Below are 23,574 nucleotides of genomic sequence, written 5' to 3'. Positions count from 1 at the left end.
GCATGCTTTTACTAATCCCTTCTAGCCTTCTCCTCTCAAATTTTTAATCTGAGGATTTGCAGCCCTCTAATTATTATTGAATTATTGCTTTAATTTCATACATCTACTCTTTCCAGAATCTAGTTTTTCTTTGACATTAGAATTTGGAGTTTTGCAACCATTCGTAAGTTTAGTCTTGATTTCGTGTTTGCCTGTGTGAACCAATGTCTACCTGTCTTTCTTTACAACATTTCATCATTAAGCTCTTAATTGTGATTCATTCTTTGGTCAACTGGCAAACGAGTTCCCCGCAAAAGTGTAGGTGATTTACCTTCTGAGGCCAGAAAACTCCAAGAATGACTTTTGTTCCTCTTTGGTTGCCTCACTCAAATGACAGGGTGGATCCAAATTTAAAATGCCGTGGATGTGTTCTCATGACTCTGAATTTAGGGTTCCTGAGGGAGAGTGAGCTCCGGGATGCCTGTGTGCCTCTAGGATTGTTTCACCTTATGATTCAATAAATTTTCCAGAAAAGGAATGAATCAGGGTATGTCTAGGGGTGGCTCCTCCTGTCCCCCACATTCTAACTGGAAAAGAGGAATCCTTTTTGATCTGCCTACTCTGATCGACCATCCCCACACACAACATCCCCTTACCTAGGCCAATTCCGAAAACCTTTACTTTGTGTATATCTCTGATGATGCTTTTATCCAAATTATTATCATTTCTTCCTCTGAAATAACTCTAATTCTTAGATTTCACCTGGATCCTATAGCCTCCAGTTCTGTCCTACTCATCCTTTCTCTTATCTCTTTTACATTCTGAAAGAACTTTAAATTTTTTAAGTTTGTCTCCACATTCCACATTTTAAAAAATGTAATACCATCAATGTGGATTTTCTTTTTGCTAAAACAATTTTAGTTTTCTAGACCTCTATGCTTATGTGAACCAGATACATTTTCATTTCACATCTGCCCACTCTTCTCTGTCATAAGGATCATATATATTCTGGCACCCTATTAGAGATGCCCAAGACTCTTCTTTCTTTTCCTTTTTTTTTTTTTTTTTTTTTTTGAGACAGGGTCTCACTCTGTCACCCAGGCTGGAGTGCAGTGGCACAATCTCTGCTCACTGCATCCTTGACTTCTCAGGCTAGGTGATCCCCCCACCTCAGCCTCCTGAGTAACTGGGACTACAGGTGCACCACCACTCTCGGCTAATTTTTTTTTTCCCCCAGAGATCGGGTTTCGCTATGTTGGTCAGGCTGGTCTCGAACTCCTGACCTCAGGTGATCCGCCTGGTTTAACCTCCCAAAGTGCTGGGATTACAGGCGTGAGCCACTGTGCCTGGCCACCCAAGACTTTTCTACTGTTGCTTTTTGTTTCTCACAATTAAACAGTTTTCAGGAATCTTCAGGATTATTTTCCTCTTCCTTAATGCTGCAGGTTTTTCTCAAAGGCCTCCAGCAGGATCCCTGTCGCCTCCCTACCTTTCCTCCTGAGCCATCCATCTCTCCGCCTGGCACCAGCAGGGGATTGCCACAGGCTGCTCCTTCCCTACCGGAGGCTAACTTCTCACTTCTCCAGCTAGAGGGCAGGGTTCCTGGGTCTAGCAGGCTTCATCCCATGTGGTAGGCTACTTTCCTATCCTCTCTAACTAGTCCTCTGATACCATAAACCAGTGGTTTGCAAACTTTTAAAATCATGAGCTCCTACCAGTTAAAAATTTTTTTAGCACGCCCTCCTCCATTATACACATATTTATTATAAACTACAGACATGTATTGCTCTCTACCCATTTATTAAATGTTAGCTAGGCTTATTATATATATCCATATATATACCCATATATACCCATATATATACATGGGTAGAAGTTCTGATCACTTCTTCCCATAGTCCCATGGATCACTGTGCGTGTGCCCACATTGGAGGTTATAACTCAAACCAAAGCAGCCCATGAGGAAGCACAGCGCCCGGCCCCACTGTTCCCAGGCTTTGCTCAGTTCTGCTCAGCCTACAGGGTTTAGCTTGCAGGTTTTCATCAACCCCATGTAGGGTGCTTCATCCCTGTAACGACCACCTTCCTACTGTTTTGTTTTTGGGTTTTTTTTTTTTTTGAAAGGGAGTGTCACTCTGTTGCCCAGGCTGGAGTGCAGTGGCGGGATCTCGGCTCACTGAAAGCCTCGCCTCCCGGGTTCAAGTGATTCTCCTGTCTCAGCCTCCCAAGTAGCTGGGACTACAGGTGCATGCCACCACGCCTGGCTAATTTTTCTGTACTTTTAGTAGAGACGGAGTTTCACCATGTTAGCCAGGATGGTCTCGATCTCCTGACCTCATGATCCCCCTGCCTCAGCCTCCCAAAGTGCTGGGATTACTGGCGCGAGCCACAGTGCCCGGCCATTCCTACTGTTCCCTTGGAGTGGAAGTACCCCTTCTTGGAGGGGGTAGGAGGTCGTGGGAAGGTGATCGAAGGAGGAGGGAACTCTGGTCTTGCTTCCTGCTGCCGGCAAGTGCAGACCTGGGTGTCTGAGGCACGGGCAGAAGAGGGCACAGGAAGGAAGCCTCTTTTTACCTCCTTACAATGGGAGTGGTGGCTCTTTTAATGAGAGAAAGAACGGACCACAAATTGTTTTTCTCCTGCTTTAGGAGCTAGGTCTCCAGAATAAAATTTCTCATTAAAATATCAGTATGCCAAAAGTTAACCACCACAATCAAAAACCTGTTGACAGACTGAAGACCTGGGACACTGAGACAGCCTGTTGCAGAATTTGGAGCCTCAGGAGGGACCAAAGCAAAGGGTCCAAAGGGTCCGAAGGGAATCCGCTCAAGAGGCCAGGAAGGTCATTTACAAAGCATGGCTCTGACGGCAAAGCTTACCCCACTTCATCAACGCTATGGGAAGCCTTGTTGCTCCTCCCAAGGACATAAGCATATGAAGGTGAGCTGGCAGGCCACTGCTCAAGGCACGCTAGGAAAGCTGGCTTCTCCAACCTGCTGCCGCAGTGAGGACCTGGGGCCTCAGATGGTCTCTCCACCAGTAAGGCTGCTTAGCGCTTGACAGTGTATAATCAGGAGGTTCCTCCCTGAGAGGCCTGTGGGAGGTGGGCAGGCAGCCAGGAGAATCCCAGAGAATGCGGAGTGCCACAACTGTCAGGCCTCAGAACCCATGATGTAATGCCTCTCCGGGGGCAAGGAAAACAAGCCCGCTGTTGTCACTGCCCTCCCAGCAACCAGGCACTGCCCTCCCCATGGCACGGCTGTTCTGCATAATTACGATCCCACTCTCTCTCCTTGGGAGGAGGAAATATGAAAAACCTTTGCTGTCACATAAAAACCAACCCAAGATATGAGAACTGTCTTTTAAAATACATCTTGCTGTAGAAAGATTTCCATAGCAACTTCAGAAGTGTGTGTATACAACTAGAGATAAGTCTAGGCTGATGAAAGCCACCTGGAATGTGAACAGGCTCTGGGCATCAGCAGCTGTGGATTTTTCTAGAACCTGTCATGTTGCTGTGTGACCCTGGGCAAGTCACTTACCCTCTCTGATGCCTAAGGTGATAGAATCATCATTAGATCAAGCTGAGAGAGATCAAGTTCATCTTGTCCACACTACCTGGTCTGATGCATCAGTTCCCCAAGGCTTCCCCTGCTTTCAGCTTCTGTCCAGTCTCTGGCTGAATAAGTCCTGGCTGAAGGCCTCTGCCAATATTACTTATTATTTGATATTGGGAAAGACAATGGTCATTTAAGCTTGATTCTAAAAATATTGCTCAGTGTTTGTAAGAGAAGTGCTTTGCCTGTTTAGGAAACAATGTATTAATAGGGCAGATTCCTGGGACAGAGTCTGTGAGCTGCTGAGATTTGGGGGTGGGAGTTTGACTGGGGCTGCTCTCAGGATCAACACCTCTGGGGTGTAGGGGAAGCTCCCAGGTGCAGTGGTAACAGAGGCCTTAGGCGATCCCTCAGGGACCCTGGAGCCCGGTTGAGTGTGCTACTAGAAGCAATCAGGGTTGGGCCTTTGAACTCCCACACTGACAAATCCCCTCGGGAGCTTGCTGCTCCCAAGCAAGGGGCTTGACCTTAAGAGAGGGACTCAGTCACAACCCCAGCTAAGGGAATGAGAGCCCGGGTCCTGGAGGGGCATCCGGGTGAAGCAATATGCCATCCACTACATGGTTGTGTTTGAATTGGATATGAAGGCAGCCCGGGAGGCTTAAGTATGATAACATGGTCAAGACCATAGGCAGCGGAGGCAGGGAAAACAGCAAGACTGGGATTCACATGTCAGTCTCAGTGGCCTTGAGACTCTGAGATTGGGAAAGTTGCCAGGAGAGTCGAGGCCATGATTTCCTCGTATGTGCAGGATTCAGCCTGGATTGGTGACACACACATGGAAGTTCAGAGTCAGAAACGAGTCCAGATTCTGGCTCCATGCTTACTATTAAGAGCTCGGTGACCTCGGGGCCAGTTACTTTCTATCAGTTTCCTCGATTCTGCCATGAGGCTTCATGTCCAATTCAAACACATCCATGTAGTGGATGACAGGTTGCTTCACCCAGATGCCCCTCCAGAACCTGGGTTCTCCTCCCCTCAGGCAAGGTACCTCTCTCATAGATCTATTGTGAGGGTAAGCTGGGATGGCATATGGATTTTACACAGAACTAGCACAGGGGAGTAACAATAACATCTACCATGCTTTAATACACCTCATGTTATACCTAAGTCTTTGTTCAAATGGCCTTTTTGCAAGAGAAGGGAACTTTCAGAGAATTTCCGATTTGCTCATTGATCCTCCGTGCCTTGGTCTTAGCGGGGGCTTATGACCCATGTCTGTAGAAAGAGAGAGAGAGACCCAGTGGCCCACCAGGGGCCAGGCTACTCCAGCCTCAGCTTGGAAGTTATGGAAGGCCATGCAATATCAAATGAGATGCATCATCTAAGTACTCTGCAAACTACATTCTTTAAAACAAGCTTATTTTCCAGTGAAAAATAGTCACCCCTTCTTGTGACAGGTTCAATAAATTATGAAACTCACTTGCAGGTACTTTGTTGCATGTTCAGCCTGTTTGCTCATCTGAAGTACATGCCAGGGATCATCCGAGGACATGAAAGACTTCAAATAGCTTAAAGGGCTGCACAAATTCAATTACTATTGTTGATAGACAACGCGGCTTCCATCATTTAGAAAGGAAAAGAGGAAGAATATAGGCCAATGTATGGTAGAAGTTGGGCTGTTCTAATTATAAGAAGGCAGCACAAAATTCCCAAGAGTTATCAAGGGATCTACACTATTATTACTAATTTTCACCATCACTGGATCGCAATACACAGTGCATATATACTACCTTGTTTGACTCTAACAGTAAATCCTGTATCCAGCTTTCAGATCAGAAAATTGAGGTCCAGAGAGGTGAAGCAACCAGCACAATGTTGCTCAGCTAACAGTACCATGAGGAGTTTGGGGTTGAAACCCAAGCACATGCTTTCTCCATTGGGCAAAGAGCGTCTGCTTACCGGAGAAGGCTCATGAAGCCCCGTGCAGTGTGGTCCCACTCAGAGCGGATGTTGCAATGTCAGCTGCTGAGTAATGGCGAGGTTCTGAATAGGTGAGCATGGTGTGTCCCTGAGGCTCTGTGTGTGAGAAAGGTCTTCCAACACTGCACTGGCTCTCACAGCCTGAACCTGCATCCCGGAGCCTGAACCCTTGTTCTGCGGCAGCAGAATGCCCTCTCAGTTTGACCGTGTGTCTGCTGGCCAAAACGCTGAAAGAAATATCTGCAAACAGAACGTCTCAAAAATAGGTAGGAGATATGGTTCAAGGTACCCATGTGGGGTGTGTTTAGGCTAACTCTTCCCCAGACTTCTTTGTCTTGTTTGATCTCTGCTAGGACACTGGTGCATGGAAGGTGTGGCAATATAATTGTAAGTGTTGACGAATTAAGGATGACTACCAGGATCTGTGTAAATTACATAGGATGCTTCACCATACCTCCCAACATACTGAAAATAATCTCTCTCAAGTAAACATAGCTTCGTTCTATTTCAAGTGATCCTCAATTTAAAATGAGGAAACTGTATTCCGGAGAGGTTAAGTAACTTGCCCCAGGTGTCACAGCTACTTAGGGGCAGAATCACGGTTTCTAACCTAGATTTGGACTCCCCATATCAAATCAGATTAAAATGAATATCCAGGGCTGGGTGCAGTGGCTCACGCCTGTAATCCCAGAATTTTGGGAGGCCAAGGTAGGAGGAACACTTGAAGCCAGGAGTTCAAGACCAGCCTGACCAACATGGTGAAACCCCATCTCTACTAAAAATACAAAAATTAGCCTAGCATGGTGGTGTATGCCTGTAATCCCAGCTACATGGGAGGCTGAGGCAGGAGAATTGCTTGAAGTTGGGAGGCAGAGATTGCAGTGAGCAGAGACTGTGCCACTGCACTCCAGCCTTGGTGAGAGGATGAGACTCCATCTCAAATAAATAAATAAATAAATAAATAAATAAATAAATAAATAAGATGAATATCCAGGACCCCTTGCAAGGGAGAAGAGTCATGAAAGGCAGCTCAAGGGTGGTGGAAGGAGGTGGTCTCAGTCCTGCCCTTGTGCCTTGATGATGGCTGTTCCAAGGAGCTGGCATTTTGTTCTACAGCCCTGGATCTCTATCAGGACACATCTCCCTTCTATCTCATGAGTAGCTCCTCTGAATGACTCCCAACCACCAGCCTCCTAAAACGTTTCCCAAAGTATGTTCCATCAGTACAGTGCTTCTCAAAGTAAGGTGCATATGAATCACCAGGTGACCTTGCTAAATGCAAATCCTAATTCAGTCATTCTGGGCTAAGGCCTGAGATTCTGGGAATTGTTCTAACAAGTTCCCAGTGATGCCAATGCTGCTGGTCTGTGAACCAAACTTTGAGTAGCAAGGTACCAATAGTGCTTTATAATAAAAAGGGTCTGAGGGCAAATACAATTGAGAAAGTTTGAACTAAACGAAAATAAATGGTTTCATTACTGCAGGACTTCTCAGAGCCTTTAAAATGCTAATAAGCATTATTAATACCCAAGAGGAAGAAATTGCAATGTGTTATATGTGAGTTACTGATGTAACCAGAATGATATATCGGTTTGCAAAGAAGCAACGGAAAATCAGGAAAATTCTGTGCCTTTTTCCCACCTTACCTTGGTTCCAAAGCTGCAATTACAGCTCATACTCAACCCCAACTCAGCACTCCCCTCTTTCCCACTGTCTCCTTTCAGGTGTCTGGGTACATGCCTGTCTCCTCCATCAGACCACATACCTCCTGGCACCCCTGCTCGTCCTCCCTTCCCTGTCCCAGCACAGACTCTGCACTCAGACGGCCCCAGGTGGAATACCTTTCGCAGACACGGACGGTCCAGGCAGCAATGATCCACAGAGAGATGCTGAACACGAGCAGCACAGTGCCAGGGCAGATGGTCATGAGCGTCTTCATGACGAAGCGGGTGTTGAAGTTGATCTTGTTGAGGGCCCCGATGCTGCGGGACGAGGCATCGGTGAAGAGCTTGCTATGCAGCAGCATGACTCGGGCGATCAGGTACAGGCGCAGGAACATGGGGATAGACAGGATGATGTCCACATCGGCCTCCGCCCGGGAGGGTGTGTAGGAGAAGGCCAGGCGTGCTGTCCAGAAGAACTTGTACTCGCCAGGAATGGGGTGGATGGCGCACACCAGCATCTCCAGGCTGATGTAGAGGATGCGCTCGTAGGTCATGGCTATCCGCCAGTCATCCGCGCCATTGTCGATCACGAAGAGCTGGTGGGGGCAGAGAGTCCATTAGTGTGGCCAGGACCAGGAATTGCACAGCAGGGCCCAGACAGGACAGGTGGGGCAGGCTGGGGCAGGCTCCTGGGCTCAGGTCAGCCTGACCCCCTCAGCCTGCTCTTTAGGGGCCTTGCTGTGTGGCAAGAGCCCTGGATGGGGAGTAGGGAGACCTGGATTCAGGTCCAGCTGGGAGGCCCTGGCTAAGACACTTTGACTCTCTAGGCCTCACTTTCCTCCTCTGCAAATCCCTTCCTGAGATATAGTGATTTATAATAAGAAATCATATAATTGGTCTTTATCCTGGTTTAGGCACAGTTCCTAAAACCTTAGGAATTTCCAAAGTGATAAGTGTCGTTTGTATGCTAATGAGATGACTAGTGGCTGGGGTGGGAGGTGGGGATCCAGGGTAGCCTCAGGATGGGTGCTGGTTGCCAGGGGAACCAATCTGGTGATGAGACGGCTGGAAATTTCAGCCCCACCCCAACACCTCCTGGGAGGGAAGAGGGGCCCGAAGGTTGAGTTGATCACCAATGGCCAATGATGTCATCAATTATGTCTGTGTAATGAAACCTCCATAAAATCCCAAAAAGACTGTGTGTGTGTGTGTGTGTGTGTGTTTTAACTTTTATTTTAGGTTCAGGGGTACATATGCAGGTTTACTATATAGGTAAACTTGTGTTACAGAGGCTTGTTGTACAGATGATTTTGTCAACCAGGTACTAAGCCTAGTACCCAATAGTTATTTTTTCTGATCCTCTCCCTCCCACTCTCCACCCTCAGTGTCTATCGTTCCCCTCTTTGTGTTTCGATGAGCTTCTAGATAGCTGGACACATGGAGGTCCCTGGACACGTGGAGGGTTCCGTGCCCAGAGACGGCATGGAAGCTCCACCCCTTCCCATGCGCCCTGCCCTTTGCTTCGCTCCCATATGGCTGCTCATCTGAATCCTTTGTAAGGTCCTTTATAATAAACCAGTAAATGTGTTTCCCTGAGTTCAGTGAGCTGCTCTAGAAAATTAATGAAAACCTGAGAAGGGCGTCCTGGGAACCCCTGATTTATAGCCACTTGGTCAGAGGCTCAGGTAAAACAGCCTGGGGCTGGTGACTGGCGTCACAAGTGGGGTCAATGTGGTGGGACTGAGCCCTCAACCCATGGGAGCCAACACTAACTCCAGGCAGACAGTCAGGGTTGAGTTATATTGCAGGACACTCAGCCAGTGGCCACTGGAGAACTGCTTGGTGTGTGGGAACCACCCCCTCCTTTTTGCTGACCACAAGTGTTCTATATTGAGCCACTTCCCAAGGTCCCTTCCAGCACACAGGTGCCAAATTGGCTCTTTCACGATGGTGAGAAAGATCAACTCATTTGTATTAAAAACACATCCCTGAGCCCCTGCCAGACCTGAGCTGAGCCCTGGAAGGGGATGCGAAGATGAAAAAGTCATGTTTCCCGCATGAGTGAACTCGCAAGGGCTGGCACAGATTCCTTCTCCCCACTCAGAGAAGGGAGCACAAGTGTTTGCTGGTAGCACTGCGCTCTCAGACAGTGCAGTGAAGCATTCACGACACGGACTCTGGAGCCAGACTGCCTGATCCTAACACTACTGGCTCCACGATCTTGGGCAAGTTACCGAACCGCCCTATGCCTCAGTGACCTCATCTGGGGATGATGATAATAGCTGCTGCACAGAGGCCGCTGTGAGGCTGCAGTGGGTTCGTATATGCAGCATGCATGGAATCCTGCCTAGCACCCAGCATGCTATGTAACTATTAGCTATTCTTAGTTTTAGCATTATTAATGGATCTGGTCTGTCTTTCTGTAAAATGACAGTTGGACTCAGTGATGTCTAAGCTTCCTTCTAGCCCTAACCTTTCACGAAGATGCTTCCTGCTGTCACCTCATGAGGATGGCTGTTCACACAAGAATTGACTGAGCACCAGCTGTGTGCCCAGCCTTTGTCTTCGGGTAAGTCCCACTGTGGAGTCCCACCATGTTTGATGACTGTGAAACGGAGTTCACATCTTTCCCCTCTGTGGCCTCAGTCTTCATCTGAGACTGAAATGAGAAGCCTGTAAGGTCTCATCCAGCTCAGATGATTTGATTCTTGGAGGGTGAGGCCTGAGATCCGCGCATATGTTCGGTGTGGGCCTCCTGTGCAGGCACCTCACTTCTGGGAGGTAGTGGAGTGTTTATCATCACACTATGCCCTCTCTCTACTGGGCCCTTGGCCCTCCAGCAGATCTGGCTGATGCCTGTCCCAGCTCATCCACAAACACATCCCACTCAAGACTCCAGCCTCATATGCTGCCTGCTCCACCGATAGCCACAGAGAGCTGCTGCTCTCCAAAGCTGCTTATGTTTGCCTTTAAACAGGAGACAGGCAGGGTCCTGTGGCCTAACATGAGCTCAGGATGAAGGGCACCAACACCAGCACCTCCTGGCCAGGAGAGCAGCCCACGCATGCATCCTGGGAAGGCCTGAGCTGCAAGGCTGGAAGAAACTAGGCTGGGTTAGGAGAAATTAATGTTGAGGCCAGGGTTGGGTGGAGGTTTTACTTAACGTGGAAATACACCCTCAGCACAGAAAGAGTAACAGAGAGACTGGATCAGCGTGGATTTGTGGGGTCTGGCTGAAAGCCAAGTGAAGCCTTCCTTTCCTCCCTTGCACAGGGAGATCAGGGAATGAAGGGCTCTTTATTCTGTCCATCCAACTGTCTCCTTGATGGTCTGGGCTGAAGGAAGCTTCTGCTCTGTTTCAAAGTTAGTCACCAAGCAGCTTTCTCTCCCCATTTTGCTGCCTTCCTTAGTTCAGCAGGAACCGAGGACCCAGGAGAGGACCTATGGTACCAGGCCTGGTGTGGGGTGGGCGGGCAATGCTTGCCTTGCTTTTAGCATCTACCTGTGATATGTTTCAGCAGCAAGGGGAACCTACCAGGCAAATCAGTGGGCCCTGAGAGGCATGGGCGGGGGAGGCAGCACTAGGAGGCAAGTCTCACCTTGCTGAGCCTCAGTTTCTCTTTCTCCCTGCTGTGTACCCTTACAAAGCCATAATGGAGAGCAGAGGAGACAATGGGTTGACAGGGCTTAATAAACTACAAAGGATCATTTGTTCATTCATTCATTCATTCAACAAACATGTGTTGAAGGCCCTATGAGCAGCCCCCCACCGACCCACCCATAAGGATCCTGAAGGGAAACTAGAGGGGACTGTGGGAGCAACTGGCTGAGAGGCTCACCTGGTGGCTCTAATCAGGGAGCTGTCATTTCTGAACAGGAGACAGTACCCAGCACAGCACCAGCTGGAGACTCACCCTCCTCCTTCCCCAGTGCAGCTGAGCCTGGGTTTTTCCAGACACAGGTTTCCCCCAGCAATTGGAAAGCCCTAATGGCTGTTCAAAGGGTTCCCTCTGCTTCTAACTGCCGCCCGACAGGCCAAGCCATGGCAACGTGACTGCCTGGCCAAATTCTTCAAATGCAAAATTAAAACCATCTACTCTGTAATAAAGAATTGCATCTGGTTACTATAGTAACTGGGTTCACTCTGGGCAGGAAGGGAAGCAACAAGTAACAGATTCCTTTGATTGCCTGATGAGGAGCGGGATTGTAAGCCGTCACAGCTGAAGGGGAGAACGCACCAGCAGCTCTGCCCAGCGTGACGGAAAGGTGCTGGTCCCCAGCTGCCTCTCGGGTGCCCTGCCTCAGTTGCAGCTTGCTGGTGCAGGGAAGGTGGGGGCCGCATGGGGTAGTGGAGCTGGAGGCCAGAGAGCTAGCCTGAAGTCCTCCACATCCAGGTATTAGCCATGTGATCTCAGGCCCTGTGTGACTTCTCTGAGCTTGTTTCCACATCTCCAACAGGGGAACATTGACCTTGGCCCTGCCTGCCTCATGAGGTTAGTGTTAGGATCCAATAATACAGATAAAAAGTTGGTGGCTGGGGTTGGTGGCCCACGCGGTGGCTCACGCCTATAATCCCAGCACTTTGGGAGGCCGAGGCAGGCAGATTGCCTGAGCTCAGGAGTTCGCAAACAGCCTGGGCAACACAGTGAAACCGTCTCTACTAAAACACAAAAAAATTAGCCGGGTGTGGTGGCGGGCGCCTGTAGTCCCAGCTACTCGGGAGGCTGAGGCAGGAGAATCGCTTGAACCCGGAAGGCAGAGCTTGCAGTGAGCGAAGATTGCGCCACCGCACTCCAGTCTGGGCGACAGAGCAAGACTCAGTCTCAAAATAAATAAATAAATAAATAAGTCCGACAATGCTTTACTAACTGTCTAAAAATGTGAGGGATTTTTAAGCTGGAGGGCCTGGGGGGCACTCATAAACACTGTGTGTAAAGAGGCGGTGTTTTGAGTAGGCGGTTGGGGGAGTTTTCAGGCTGCAGGTTAAAAGCCTCTGCTAGACAGGGCTCCACTGCAGGGTTTTCTGCATCTGCAGGGTGCGACGTGGCCCAGAAGATCCCATTGCTGTCCCACATGAGGACACTCTATGCTTCCTTCCTTCCTTCTGACCCCTGGAATCACAGTTCTCCAAGTGTGGTCTCGCTCCCTCCCGTTTCAGAGCAAGTAGCAGATACCCCACTCCGCTGGTTCCTCACTCTGCATCCCATTCATTCCTAACAAAGCACAATCCCAATTATTGGTTTGCGTTTGTGAGATTTTTGCTGTCTCACCCCTTAGACGTGGTTCTCAACCTACTCACATCGCACATTAGAATAACTTGGAGAGCTTGTTCAAAAATACCCATGCCCAGGCCCACCCCAGGCCAAGTAAATCAGAATCTCTGGGGGTGGAGCCCTGGCACGGGGGTTCTTCTTAAGGCTCCAAGGTGAGTCTAAAATGTAACCAGGATTGGGACCCCCCCCCCCCCACCAGTCACAGTTGGAGCTCCAAAGAGACAAGGGCTGTGTCTTCCTTGTTCCCTGTGGCATCTCCAGAGCCTAGCTCAGATCTTAGTGCTTAGTAGGTGTTCAATAAATGCTTGTTTAGTGAATTAATAATTCCCACATGTGTGCCCCTGGACTAATCTTCCCTCTCTTGGGCTCAGCTTCCTCCTCTGAGGAATGAGGGAATAGACTAGACAATCCCCAAGGTACCTCCTGCCTTAAGAAGCCATAATTCTGTGGTTCTACACAGACCCTCTTGCTGGCGGCTCCCACCTCATCTGTGTTCTCAGTGCACCTGAGCTCTCCAGGGACAGGAACCATGCCTGGCTCATCTCACCCCACTCCCATGCCTGAGACGTTGCCTGGCACAGAGTGGGCAGTCAGTAGAATTTTGGTGAATAAAAAGTGTGTAGGCAGATGACTGTGTCATATGAAGAAAAGGACAGATTGCCCGTGGCCCTTGTTAACCACCCAGAATGGAAATTCCTGTTGAAAATCCATTCCTAAGCCTGTGACTCACAAAGGACTTGACAATTCATCTCACACCATGGGAAGGGACACCCTCTTATTCTCAAAGGGTGGTTCAACCTCGAATAAACTGTCCCAGGTGACCTCCAAGCCTTAGAAAGTTCTAGAGCAAGTCTGAAACCAGGATATTGAGTAGCGCTGGACCAGAGGGGCAGGAGGAGTGTGTATGTGGCTCCACAAAGGACTATCTTCCCCTAGGGCTTAGTCTCAGTCATCCAGCCGTGACTCTAGACCAGCTTGACTGTTGGCCTCTGACGGATTCTGGAAAAGTACTGAGGTGATGTGGACACAATGTGGCATGGGGCAGGGAGCACTGTGGGCCCTCGAGTGGTCTGTTCTGGGCTGTTCCAGAGCAGGAGAAGCCACAGAGGCCCAGGGCTGATGAACGAGTCCCTTCCTGACCAAACGTGGGTTTGCTCCTCGCATGCTGGCCTCCCTGAATGGGGAAAGGAAAGCCACATTCTCCGAGTCACTGAATCTTTCTGCCTCCTAAGCCTAAAAAAGTGATTTCACTCATTGAGGGTGCAACTGGCCTGAAGATGTAATGTGTCAGTACCACAGTCTCTGGTATCCTGAAAGTTCCACTCTTTCCTCAGATAGTTGCTCTGTCCAGAGGTGGCTCTAGGCCTAATCCCTCTACCACTTAACTGGTGGTTCTGAGGACTTGTAGGATTTTCAGCCGTTAGTATAATTCTGAGAGCTCTGGGAGAGAGACTGTATGCAACAGTGATTCCAAACTTTCCTTTAAGGAGCTTGTAATTAGAGAAAAAGGAGAACTAACTCAACTCAGTTCAGTATAATAATTATTAAGAATCAACAAGGTTAGGCTACTGTGGGTATATAAATATGAATCAAACACATGTCCCATGAATCAGTTCACAATCTCAAGTAGCTCTAGCAAAAGACATGCATGATTCGGATGCAATTTGAAAAGCTTCTTGGGCTAGACAGGGCTTCAGCAGTGCCTGGAAGGCATGTATCAGACACACCGGAGGGGGCAGCTTGCAGAAATGGCCACAAATTCCTCCCATCCCATTCACTTACTTCTGTACATGTGACTTTGCCTCTCTTCCAGTCAAGAAGTACAGCCTATTTCTCTCTCTCTTTTTTTTGAGACAGTTTCACTCTTGTCAACCAGGCTAGAGTGCAATGGCGCCATCTGCCTCCCGGGTTCAAGCGATTCTCCTGCCTCAGCCTCCTGAGTAGCTGCGATAACAGGCACCCACAACCACACTTGGCTAATGTTTGTATTTTTAGTAGACATGGGGTTTCACCATGTTGGCCGGGCTGGTCTCGAACTCCTCACCTCCAGTGATATGCCCACCTCAGCCTCCCAAAGTGCTGGGATTACAGGTGTGAGCCACCACACCTGGCCAGTACAGCCTATTTCTCAATCTCTTCAGTCTGAATTTAGCCATGTACCTTGCTTTGGCCAGTGGAACAGTAGAAAGAGTGATACAGCAGAGGTTTGAAAAGTGTCAGCACCGTGAGGCTCACTATAGACACATGGCCTCACTATCCCTTTCAGCCCAGCCTACAGCCAGCACCAGCTGCCAGCCATCAGAAGCCATCCTAGACCAGCTGCATGACAGAAGCTCACCCCAGGTAAGACCAGCAGAAGAACCACCAAGCTGAGCCCAGCCCAAATGACTAATCCACAGAAATGTGACCTAAATTCTTATTTTAAGCCGTTATGTTTTGAGGTGCTTTGTTATGCCACAAAACTAATATATAACAAAACTAATTCTTACATTTGGCACATATTAGAAAAGCCAGGTCATGTGCCTACTGTGCCCAACATTTTCCTTTTAGATTCTTATGCCACAGCCCCTAGAAGGAACCCTCACCTGTCCCCACCTTCCCACTCCACTCAGTTATATCTGCTGGCCAGTTTTTCTCAAGCAACTGGGTTACTGGATGGGGAGGAGATCAGGGTCAAGGGCCATTCCAGCTTCCCCCATCCCCACTCCCACCATGGATGCATCATTTGAGATATCAAAGAATAACTCAGGGCATTTAAAAAGTTATTTTGCAAGCAGTTTGGTTGTTTTGCATACAAAGTGTTTTCTCAGATGTGAGGAAGTCAGCTGGTAGACTGAATCACAGAACAAAGGCAAAACGGAATTAATGGGGGGGGGCACTGGAGAAAAACAGCATGGAGTCTGGGAACAGTGGACCTTGTTGGCAAATGCTGAGGCTAAACGGATTCGCTGGCAGCTAACGAAGAGGTCAGCATGGTATTCCATCCTTGGATGGCCAGTGAGGGATAGTACAGAAAGCACTTTTAGTTATTCAGGGATTCTTCAGAAGCCCTCAGCTTTCAGCTGTGGGCGTGTCACAGGCCCTCTCCCTTGTCACCTGCACCTCAGGGAGTCCAGGTCTGAGCTTTCCCTGGTTACAGTGTCTCACCAAGCAAAGATGTAATCGCCAGCTCACCACAAGGCCAATGCTGAAGGCCATCTGGCCACCTCAGGACAGGGCCATTCAGCTGCAATCTCTGTAGGGCCTGGGACAGGTTGCCTTGACAGGGAAACAAGGACACTACCCAGTGTCTCCAGCAGCCACATGGCACAGCCTGAGCTTCAGGCTTGTGAGGCCTTCCCACACTTCCTGCAGGGGGTAGGCATGCAGGGAAGCTTGCCTTTTTTCTTTTTTTTTTTTTTAGGATAAGTTTAGAGTCCATTCATTGGATTCACTCGTTTTCCCCTCATTCTATTTTGAAAGGCTTGAGACCTTTCTGATTTTTTATTTAAGCAAAATCTGTCATTAAAATATTGTCAGCGATCAGGAAGGAGAGCATATTCCTGCTTAGACACTTTCTGACCAAACTGAAAAACTTTCACTCTTGCACAACTATGAATTTCTCTAAATTAAAGGAGACAAAATGGAAAAAGCCTTTTTGTGTACTGTTCCCTCTCTGTGGGGAAAAAAACTTCAGGGAAAATTTCCATCATTTAAAAAAAATACACAGAAACAAAGCAAGAGGAAAAAATTACAGATTTTCTTAAGATATATTATTTATATATAATATATTTTATATTTTATATATATACATATATAAATTTAAACACCCTGGAGCACATATTCTGCATGTACACCATTACTAGGGGGGTTACCATGGAAGCAACATCAAAAGTCCTGTAGTACCTAATTAGCTTTCCCTGAGGACAGGAGCTGATTGCCAGTGATGAAATGAACTTCTGGGTTTGCAGCAATGGTTCGTAAAATTTCCAGTCAGCAAATGCTCCATGGAACTAGAGGAAGAAAGGGAGGAAGGTGGGGGGTGGGAAGCAAAGGTAGAAAAAAGGTGGCTCTAAAACAGGCCAGCCAGTGAATGGGCCTTGTCAGGGAAGTCTATGATTCTACCATAAACATGATGCTTAGGGCGAAGGGGTCCATGCTACCCGGCTCTGTATCTAAGAAGAAATTGTTCTCATCTGAAACCGTCCCACTCCCTGGGCCATGTGTGATGTCCCACAGTGGCTCTTTGGTCCGGCCAGGACAGGCTTCTCCTGAGTGCCTCACCAGAGCTCGCTTTTGGTCTGTTGCAGTGTATAATGACTACCCATGGGCGTTATGGAGCCTGAAGTTTGTTTGGGACTAACAGAGGCCAGTGGTGATCATAAATCCTTTCCCCTGTCCTCAGTTCTCAGAGAAAGAAAGCCAAGTTACAGCATTTAAGGGAGCCATTATATTTCACTCACATAGCAGGAATTTCTTGATCCCTGACCACGGCACCACTGGGGATAAAGCATCCCACCTCTGGCCATCTGTGTGTGGCAAGTCTCTGGACCTGAGATTCATCAGTGTAATGTGAAGACTTGGATGCAATTTGTAGTTTTCCATTTTCTCCAGGCTGTGGGGCCATTTCTTTTACAAGATTGTTCATGTACGCCCAACATGGGAAACACAAATTCAGAGCTGTTGTAGTTGAAAGGGTAGAGAAGAACATTCAAAGATCAACTCACTCACCTCCTCCTCCAGTCTAGATCTCTGTAGTGGACCCCATGCTCTCCATAGAACCCTTTGATTGGAAATCCTTTGGATGGACCGACTGGTCTCTAGTTGTAATGAGAGACAAGGTGTGATGCTGGAAATCAAGTGTTTGGGGTCTGGTTCAAGAGGTGCTGGATGCACAGGCATGGAGCTTTGCCCTGATCAGCTTATTCACTCATTCATTCATTGAGTATGAGTTGAGCCCCTATTATGTGACTTGGTAAGCTCTAGGGATATAGGAAGACAAATAGACAAGGCCCCTGTCCCCACAGAGCTTACATTTCAGGGGAGGAAAACAGATATTAAACCGGTAAACCATTTAATTTTAGACAGTGACACCTGCCAGGAAGAGAATAAGACAGGGCAAAGGAAATGGGAGAAGTCCCAGACAGCCAGGACAGGGCTCTCTATGGAGGGGTCCTCTGAATCCAAAGTGAGCCTTGCAAAGGTATGCATTACAGAGGGGACAACCATGTGCAAAAACCCCAAGGCAGGATGGAGTTTAGAGAGTTGCAGAGACAGAAGAAAGAAGACCAATGTGAAAAAGAAGTGAGGGATGGTACCAGATGAGGCCAAGAAGGTAGCAGGACCCAGATCACTGGGACCTTGGAGGTCACAGAATGAGCTTTATCAAAGGATAGGAGACCACAGACCCACTCCCACCAGGGCCATGTGCACCATGTCACCACTTTCTGAAGACAGACTGCCCACAGGTTAAATATGCACCTGCGGTAGTCAGTTCGGGTCTCCAAAACAAAATACCATAGACTGGGTAACTTAAAAAACAGAAATGTATTTTTTCACAGTGCTGGAGGCTGGAAGTCTGAGATCAGGGTGCCAACACAGTCAGGCTCTCTTCCTGGCTTGCAGGTGGCCGCCAGCTCACTGTGTCCTCACATGGCAGAGAGATGGAGAGAGACCTCTCTTTTTCTCTTCTCCTAGAGCCTCAGTGCTATAGGATTAGGCCCCATCCTTATAACCTTATTTAAACTTAATTACCTCCCACAGACCCTATCTCCAAGGCAGTTACATTGGAGGTTAGGGCCTCAACAAATGTGTTTTGGGGAGACACAATTCAGTTCATAGCTATTTCCTTTTGTGTGAAAATTACCCAAAAGCCAGACTGTGGGCCAAGCCACGTGACTTTGCACATACCATTTCATTGCAATCTCATAATGTCCCTGTAAGGGAGTAATATGCCCATTTAGCAGATGAAGAAATCCAAACCAAGAGAAGTTCAATCAATTGACTGCGGCCTTCAGCATTCTGTGTCTTCCAAATCCCACGCCCTTTCACCTGCCAGCCTGCTAAGCAGGCCTTCTATTTGGGGGCTGGCCAGTTTGGGGTATACGTTGTCTTCTAAAGAAAACTCAGCCAGGCACGGTGGCTCAAGCCTGTAATCCCAGCACTTTGGGAGGCCGAGGCGGGCGGATCACGAGATCGAGACCATCCTGGCTAACACGGTGAAAACCCGTCTCTACTAAAAATAAAAAAAATTAGCCAGGAATGGTGGTGGGCACCTGTAGTCCCACCTACTCAGGAGGCTGAGGCAGGAGAATGGCCTGAACCCAGGAGGCAAAGCTTGCAGTGAGCCGAGACTGCGCCATTGTACTCCAGCCTGGATGACAGAGCGAGACTCTGTCTCAAAAAAAAAAAGAAAACTCAAGTCCACACTTTAAATGCTCATTCTCAGAAGAATCTTTGCTGACCAGAGAATCAATATACAATTAAAATAAACTGGGTTCCATCCCTGGTGACTGCACCACCTTGGAAACCCACATTGTTACCTGCAATCTAGACTGGGCTATGTTTGTGGAACTAAGACCACAGCTTTCATTTCCACAGATAGAATATCCATTTATCATCTTTCCCTTCCTCCTCTTCCCACCAGTGAACAGACCTCTATGAAGACCTGGTGATGGGGTCCCTAGCGAGGAAGAGACCATCTTAGTTTAGGAGCCCACTTACACACCCCAGCATGTTTGCTAATGAAGAAGATTCCTCTGGATAGGGCTGGGGTGGGGTCAGAGGAGACCAACACAGGGCTTAATGTATGTGCCCTAGAAATGAACAGAACATTGGAGGTGGGAGATTGTGAGCTATGGGACTGGAAGGAGAGGGCAGGTGGCTAAGCAGCACCTTGGGCCAGTCCCATGAGAGGGGGAAGCCGGAGCCCACTGAGGACTAACTGCTGCTGACCACCCATGAGACACGGACAGTGCTGAGACTGTAAGATCAGGCGCATGTGGCGTTCAGCACTGTCCCGTTTGTTGTGCCCCCACCACCTCACCCCTTCCCCTTGCTCCAGATCCATGGAAATGTCGGCTAACCTAGAGGCCTTGGTCATGGGCCCCTCGAGGAGCAATGGGAACAGGAAGGGTGCCTTAAGGGGTCACTAAGCACAGGATAGAGGTGGAGAATTCAGCAGAAAGAGTTTGACATCAGATGAGCTGTCAAGTGAGAAGTGGAAGTTTCCGAGCCCCCAGAGACCAGTGGAAAGACACTGGGTCCCCTCCTGTGTGGGGTGGGAGTTTGTAACCAATTCTATTTGAAGCAGTAAGGCCAAGTGTCCCCAGTCAATCCTTGGGCTGCAGTGGCCACACCTCGGTCTCATCATGTGCCCCGCGCCCCAGCCATCTTTACGTTGCTGCCAGAGCGAATGTTCCAAAATACAAACCAAATCATGTCACCTCCCCCTCTGGAACCTTTCAGTGGCAACCCAGACTGTCCAACCTCCTAACTGCATTTGGCCAAAAGGGCCTTTTCCCACCTGGCACCAGCTGGCCCCTCCATCCCCATCACCTGCCACACCTGGTGTCTCATCCCAGCCAAACCAAGTTACCAGTAACCCCTGAGCTTGCGCCCCTCCATCTTCTGTACAAGCACTCCCTCTTCTCAGCTTCTTCACCAGAGACCTCCAGATCAAGCGTCCCTCCCTTCCACAGGTCTAAGCTGGTCCCTTCCAACTCCCAGGTGGGGCTGGGTGCCTTCCTCCAATATTCCCCAGGCCCTGTGCCCCCTGCTTGTCACAGAGCCAATCCCCAAATGGCAGCTGGAGAATGATGGCCAGACAGTTGGGGAGTGCTAGCCCGCGTTTCAGGGGACCAGACCTTACAGGCACCATTTCATTTAGTCCTTAACAGTGTTCTGAGATAGGTATTCTTATTTCTATTTTACAGACAGGGAAACTGAGGGTCGGAGAGATTAAGTAATTTACTAAAGGTCACACAGTTAATAAGGGGCAGACCTAGGCTCTAGAGCCGGGGCAGGCAGCCTCCAAAGTTCACTCTCTCCACTACTGTGTGTGCTGCCCCAGGCTGTACTAGGAGGGCTTGTTGGACTGAACCCGGATGTTTGCTTGTCCCAGGCCAGGCCAATACATGTTTCTGGTTCTCTGTGTGCCTTGGCAGATCCAGGAGTCAAAGGTTTCTGTGCATCTGCTAAGTCTGGGGTAAGAGGAATCGTTTTCTCAACAGGAAGTTTCTGGTAAGTTTCTTTCCTTTTGACACATGAAAGGATCCTGCTAAATGTTTGGGGGTAGGGGAGCAACAGCATCATCACTGGGGCTGCTGGGCCCTGATTGGTTCTAAGTCACCTGTTTACCACTCAGGGAGAAATTCTTTAACCCTGGCTTAGGGGGTATTTTTAGCAACTAAAAATAAAGAGGTTTTTGGATCTTTGAACAGGGTAGGGAGCTGAAGAACTGAGGTCACGACCAGGTGTTGGTGGTGGGCAGGGAGTGTTTGTTTTTTCCCCAACTTACTAAAAGGCCTTCAACTCCTTCTCAAGGGCCAGCTGCACCGTCACCCCTTCAGGGGGAGCTTTTCCTGATCTCCCAGTGGCGGGGGCAGCACTTCAAACAGTAACAATCCATTTGGTGTTTCCAACTTGCTGGCTGGGTCCTGAGCACGTTTCTTTTTCTTTTCTTTTCTTTTTTTTTTTTTTTTTTGAGACAAGAGTCTCACTCTGTTGTCCAGGCTGGAGAACAGTGGTACGATCATGGCTCACTACAACCTCTGCCTCCTGGATTCAAGCAATTCTCCTGCCTCAGCCTCCCGAGTAGCTGTGCACCACCACACCTGGCTAATTTTTGTATTTTTAGTAGAGGCAGGGTTTTGCGATGTTGGCCAGACTGGTCTCAAACTCCTAGCCTCATGTGATCAGCCGTCCTCGGCCTCCCAAAGTGCTGGGATTACAGGCATGAGCCACCACACCTGGCCTCCTAAGCACTTTTCTTTACATTAACTCTTTGAGTCTCACAATAGCCCCATAAGAAAAGTGAACTTCCCCCAGACCTCCTATCAACTAAGTGGTAGAGACAGGATTTAAACCAAGAGGCCACACTCTCATCTATTAAGTTTCCATTCTGGCCAAAACCTCCCTCTTGATCTCCCATCTGAGCCATGTTCCTGTCCAGCTGCTTGTCAGCAGCCTCACTAAAGCAGGGGTCCTTGAGGACAGACGTCTCCTTGGTCACTGTCCACAGTGCCAGGCACAGCACCCAGGAAATATGGGCTGCCCAAACCAATACATAAAGGGCTTAAGGTGTCAAAACTATATCAATGTGACTCCAAAGAAATATTTTAATTGTTCACCATTTTTATAATTCTCCCAAGGCAAAAGAGTCTCTTGCAACATATGCACAAGATAAAGAAATCAAAGAATATTTTTAAAAGAACTGCTTATTATACTTAAAAAAAAAAAAAAACCCTGGAAACAAACTTGAATATACATCAATAGGGAAACAGCTGAATACATTATGGTACTCATACTGGGGAACATTATGTAGCTGTTTTTAAAAATGAAGTGGATCTATATGTATTGACTTAGAAAATGTTCATGATATATTGCTAAGTAAAAAGAGAAACTTACGGCATAATAGGTATAGTGGGATTCCTCTTTTTTAAAAGAGCAAACACCAACACATAAAACCAAAAATGCCCATATATGTGTATGCATGTTGGTACATTTTTGTATAAGCACACACAAAAGGTGCGTTAATCACCTCTGGCTAAACTAAACACTAAATTGTTAACACTGGTACCACTGGGGACGTAGGGAGATGGGAATCAGGGAACCTATTGACTTTTTTCCTTTTGATAATCAGAACACACCTCTGTGTCAAAACAAGCCTATATTGCTTTTGTAATTTAAAAAAACCCAATAAAGTATTTTTTAAAAGAACTGTCCTGGAGAAAGCCACTTGTGGCGCCTAATGGTGATGTTTTAAGCATGGCCATTCTTGGAGGAAAAATAATTGCCAGGTCCTTTCCTGCCCTGTAATTTTCTGTGTAGAGCTTCAAATCCCCCGGGGGCCCCCAGGATTTTATGAACACAGCCCTGCTAGAAGTGTTTATAGCTGAGCTCCTCTTACAAGGCTCCCCCTCCAAGGCCAGCCTCATTACCAGATCCACAGCCCCTCTAACTAAACCACCTTGTGAAAAATAGTTCCAGGGCATGAAGATTAAACAAAGGCACTTATTTCAAGGCCACCTCTCCATGGGCATTCCCATCGCAGGCACTGAAAGCCGCATTAGTCAGTGGCCCACCCTGCTCCCCTACTGACGGCAGAGGCCTGGGCTCCCTGTGGGAAGTGGTGGCCCTCCCCATGGTTGAGAACTGAAACCTGCTCCACTGTTCCCTCCATTCGGGAGGAGGGGGCCAAGGGCCAGGGCATGCGGCAGCCACCATCGCCACAGTGACTGCTGCTGGTGAGAGCTCGCTGCGGACCTGGCCTCAGTGTGCCAGGTACAGTGCCAAGCCCCGTGGGGTACAGTGGATGTCAGGATGCAACTTCCTGACGAACCAGGAGCTTCGAACTGCGTGTCTCCTAGAGATGTGCAGAAGCAAACAAAGATATGGCTATGGAGAGGGCCGGTTTGGTGACTGGGGCACTATTTGCAATTCAGGGTCTGTGCTGCTGCCCTGGATCCAGACACCTGGGGCTCTGGCTCTGGGTCCCCCACACTAGAGGGCCCTGCTTGACCACTCCTCAAGTCACACCACACCCCCTGGAGCCAAAAGCCCACAGGGCCCAGAGGCCTTGTCTGCCTCCACCTTCTATACCCCACTTTGGATATCCAGACCCCCAGAGTCCCTTGTCCAAAAAGGCCCCAGGCCTGCTTCCAGGGCCCACACTGCCACTTTCTCCATCTGTCCTCCCATAGGCTGATGCTGGCTGCTGGTAGATACATCCCTAAGCCTGAGAAGCAGCCAAGGGGCAGCTGGAGGAGGGGGCGGGATGAAGTTTAGACCTGAGGGCTGTGGCATCCACGGTGCCCTCAGGGTCTCGGATTGCGTCAGGAGGGAGGCAAGAGAGGGGCATGCTAGGGTCTGGGGCCTCAGGGTCTAGGTGCCTCCACTGGCCCTAAAGGAAACAGGGAT

General features: G+C 48.6%; 1 protein-coding gene across 3 annotated transcripts in view; it reads right to left on the bottom strand.

Annotated features, from left to right (window-relative positions):
- KCNN3 (potassium calcium-activated channel subfamily N member 3) overlaps nt 1-23,574 on the bottom strand; it is a 167,559-nt gene that overhangs the window by 60,122 nt on the left and 83,863 nt on the right. For 2 of the 3 annotated variants that reach the window (XM_005541654.5, XM_065545177.2), the window contains exon 3: nt 7,361-7,779. In XM_005541654.5, coding sequence (XP_005541711.3) covers nt 7,361-7,779 — 419 coding nt within the window. Of the gene's footprint in view, nt 1-2,858; nt 3,041-7,360; nt 7,780-23,574 lie in introns of those variants that run through there. The other variant, XM_005541655.5, reaches the window with a different exon arrangement.

This window comes from Macaca fascicularis, chromosome 1, assembly GCF_037993035.2.
Source record: "Macaca fascicularis isolate 582-1 chromosome 1, T2T-MFA8v1.1".
Taxonomy (NCBI): domain Eukaryota; kingdom Metazoa; phylum Chordata; class Mammalia; order Primates; family Cercopithecidae; genus Macaca; species Macaca fascicularis.
Note: the sequence above shows the minus strand (reverse complement) of the source record. Positions and strands in the feature narration are given on the sequence as shown.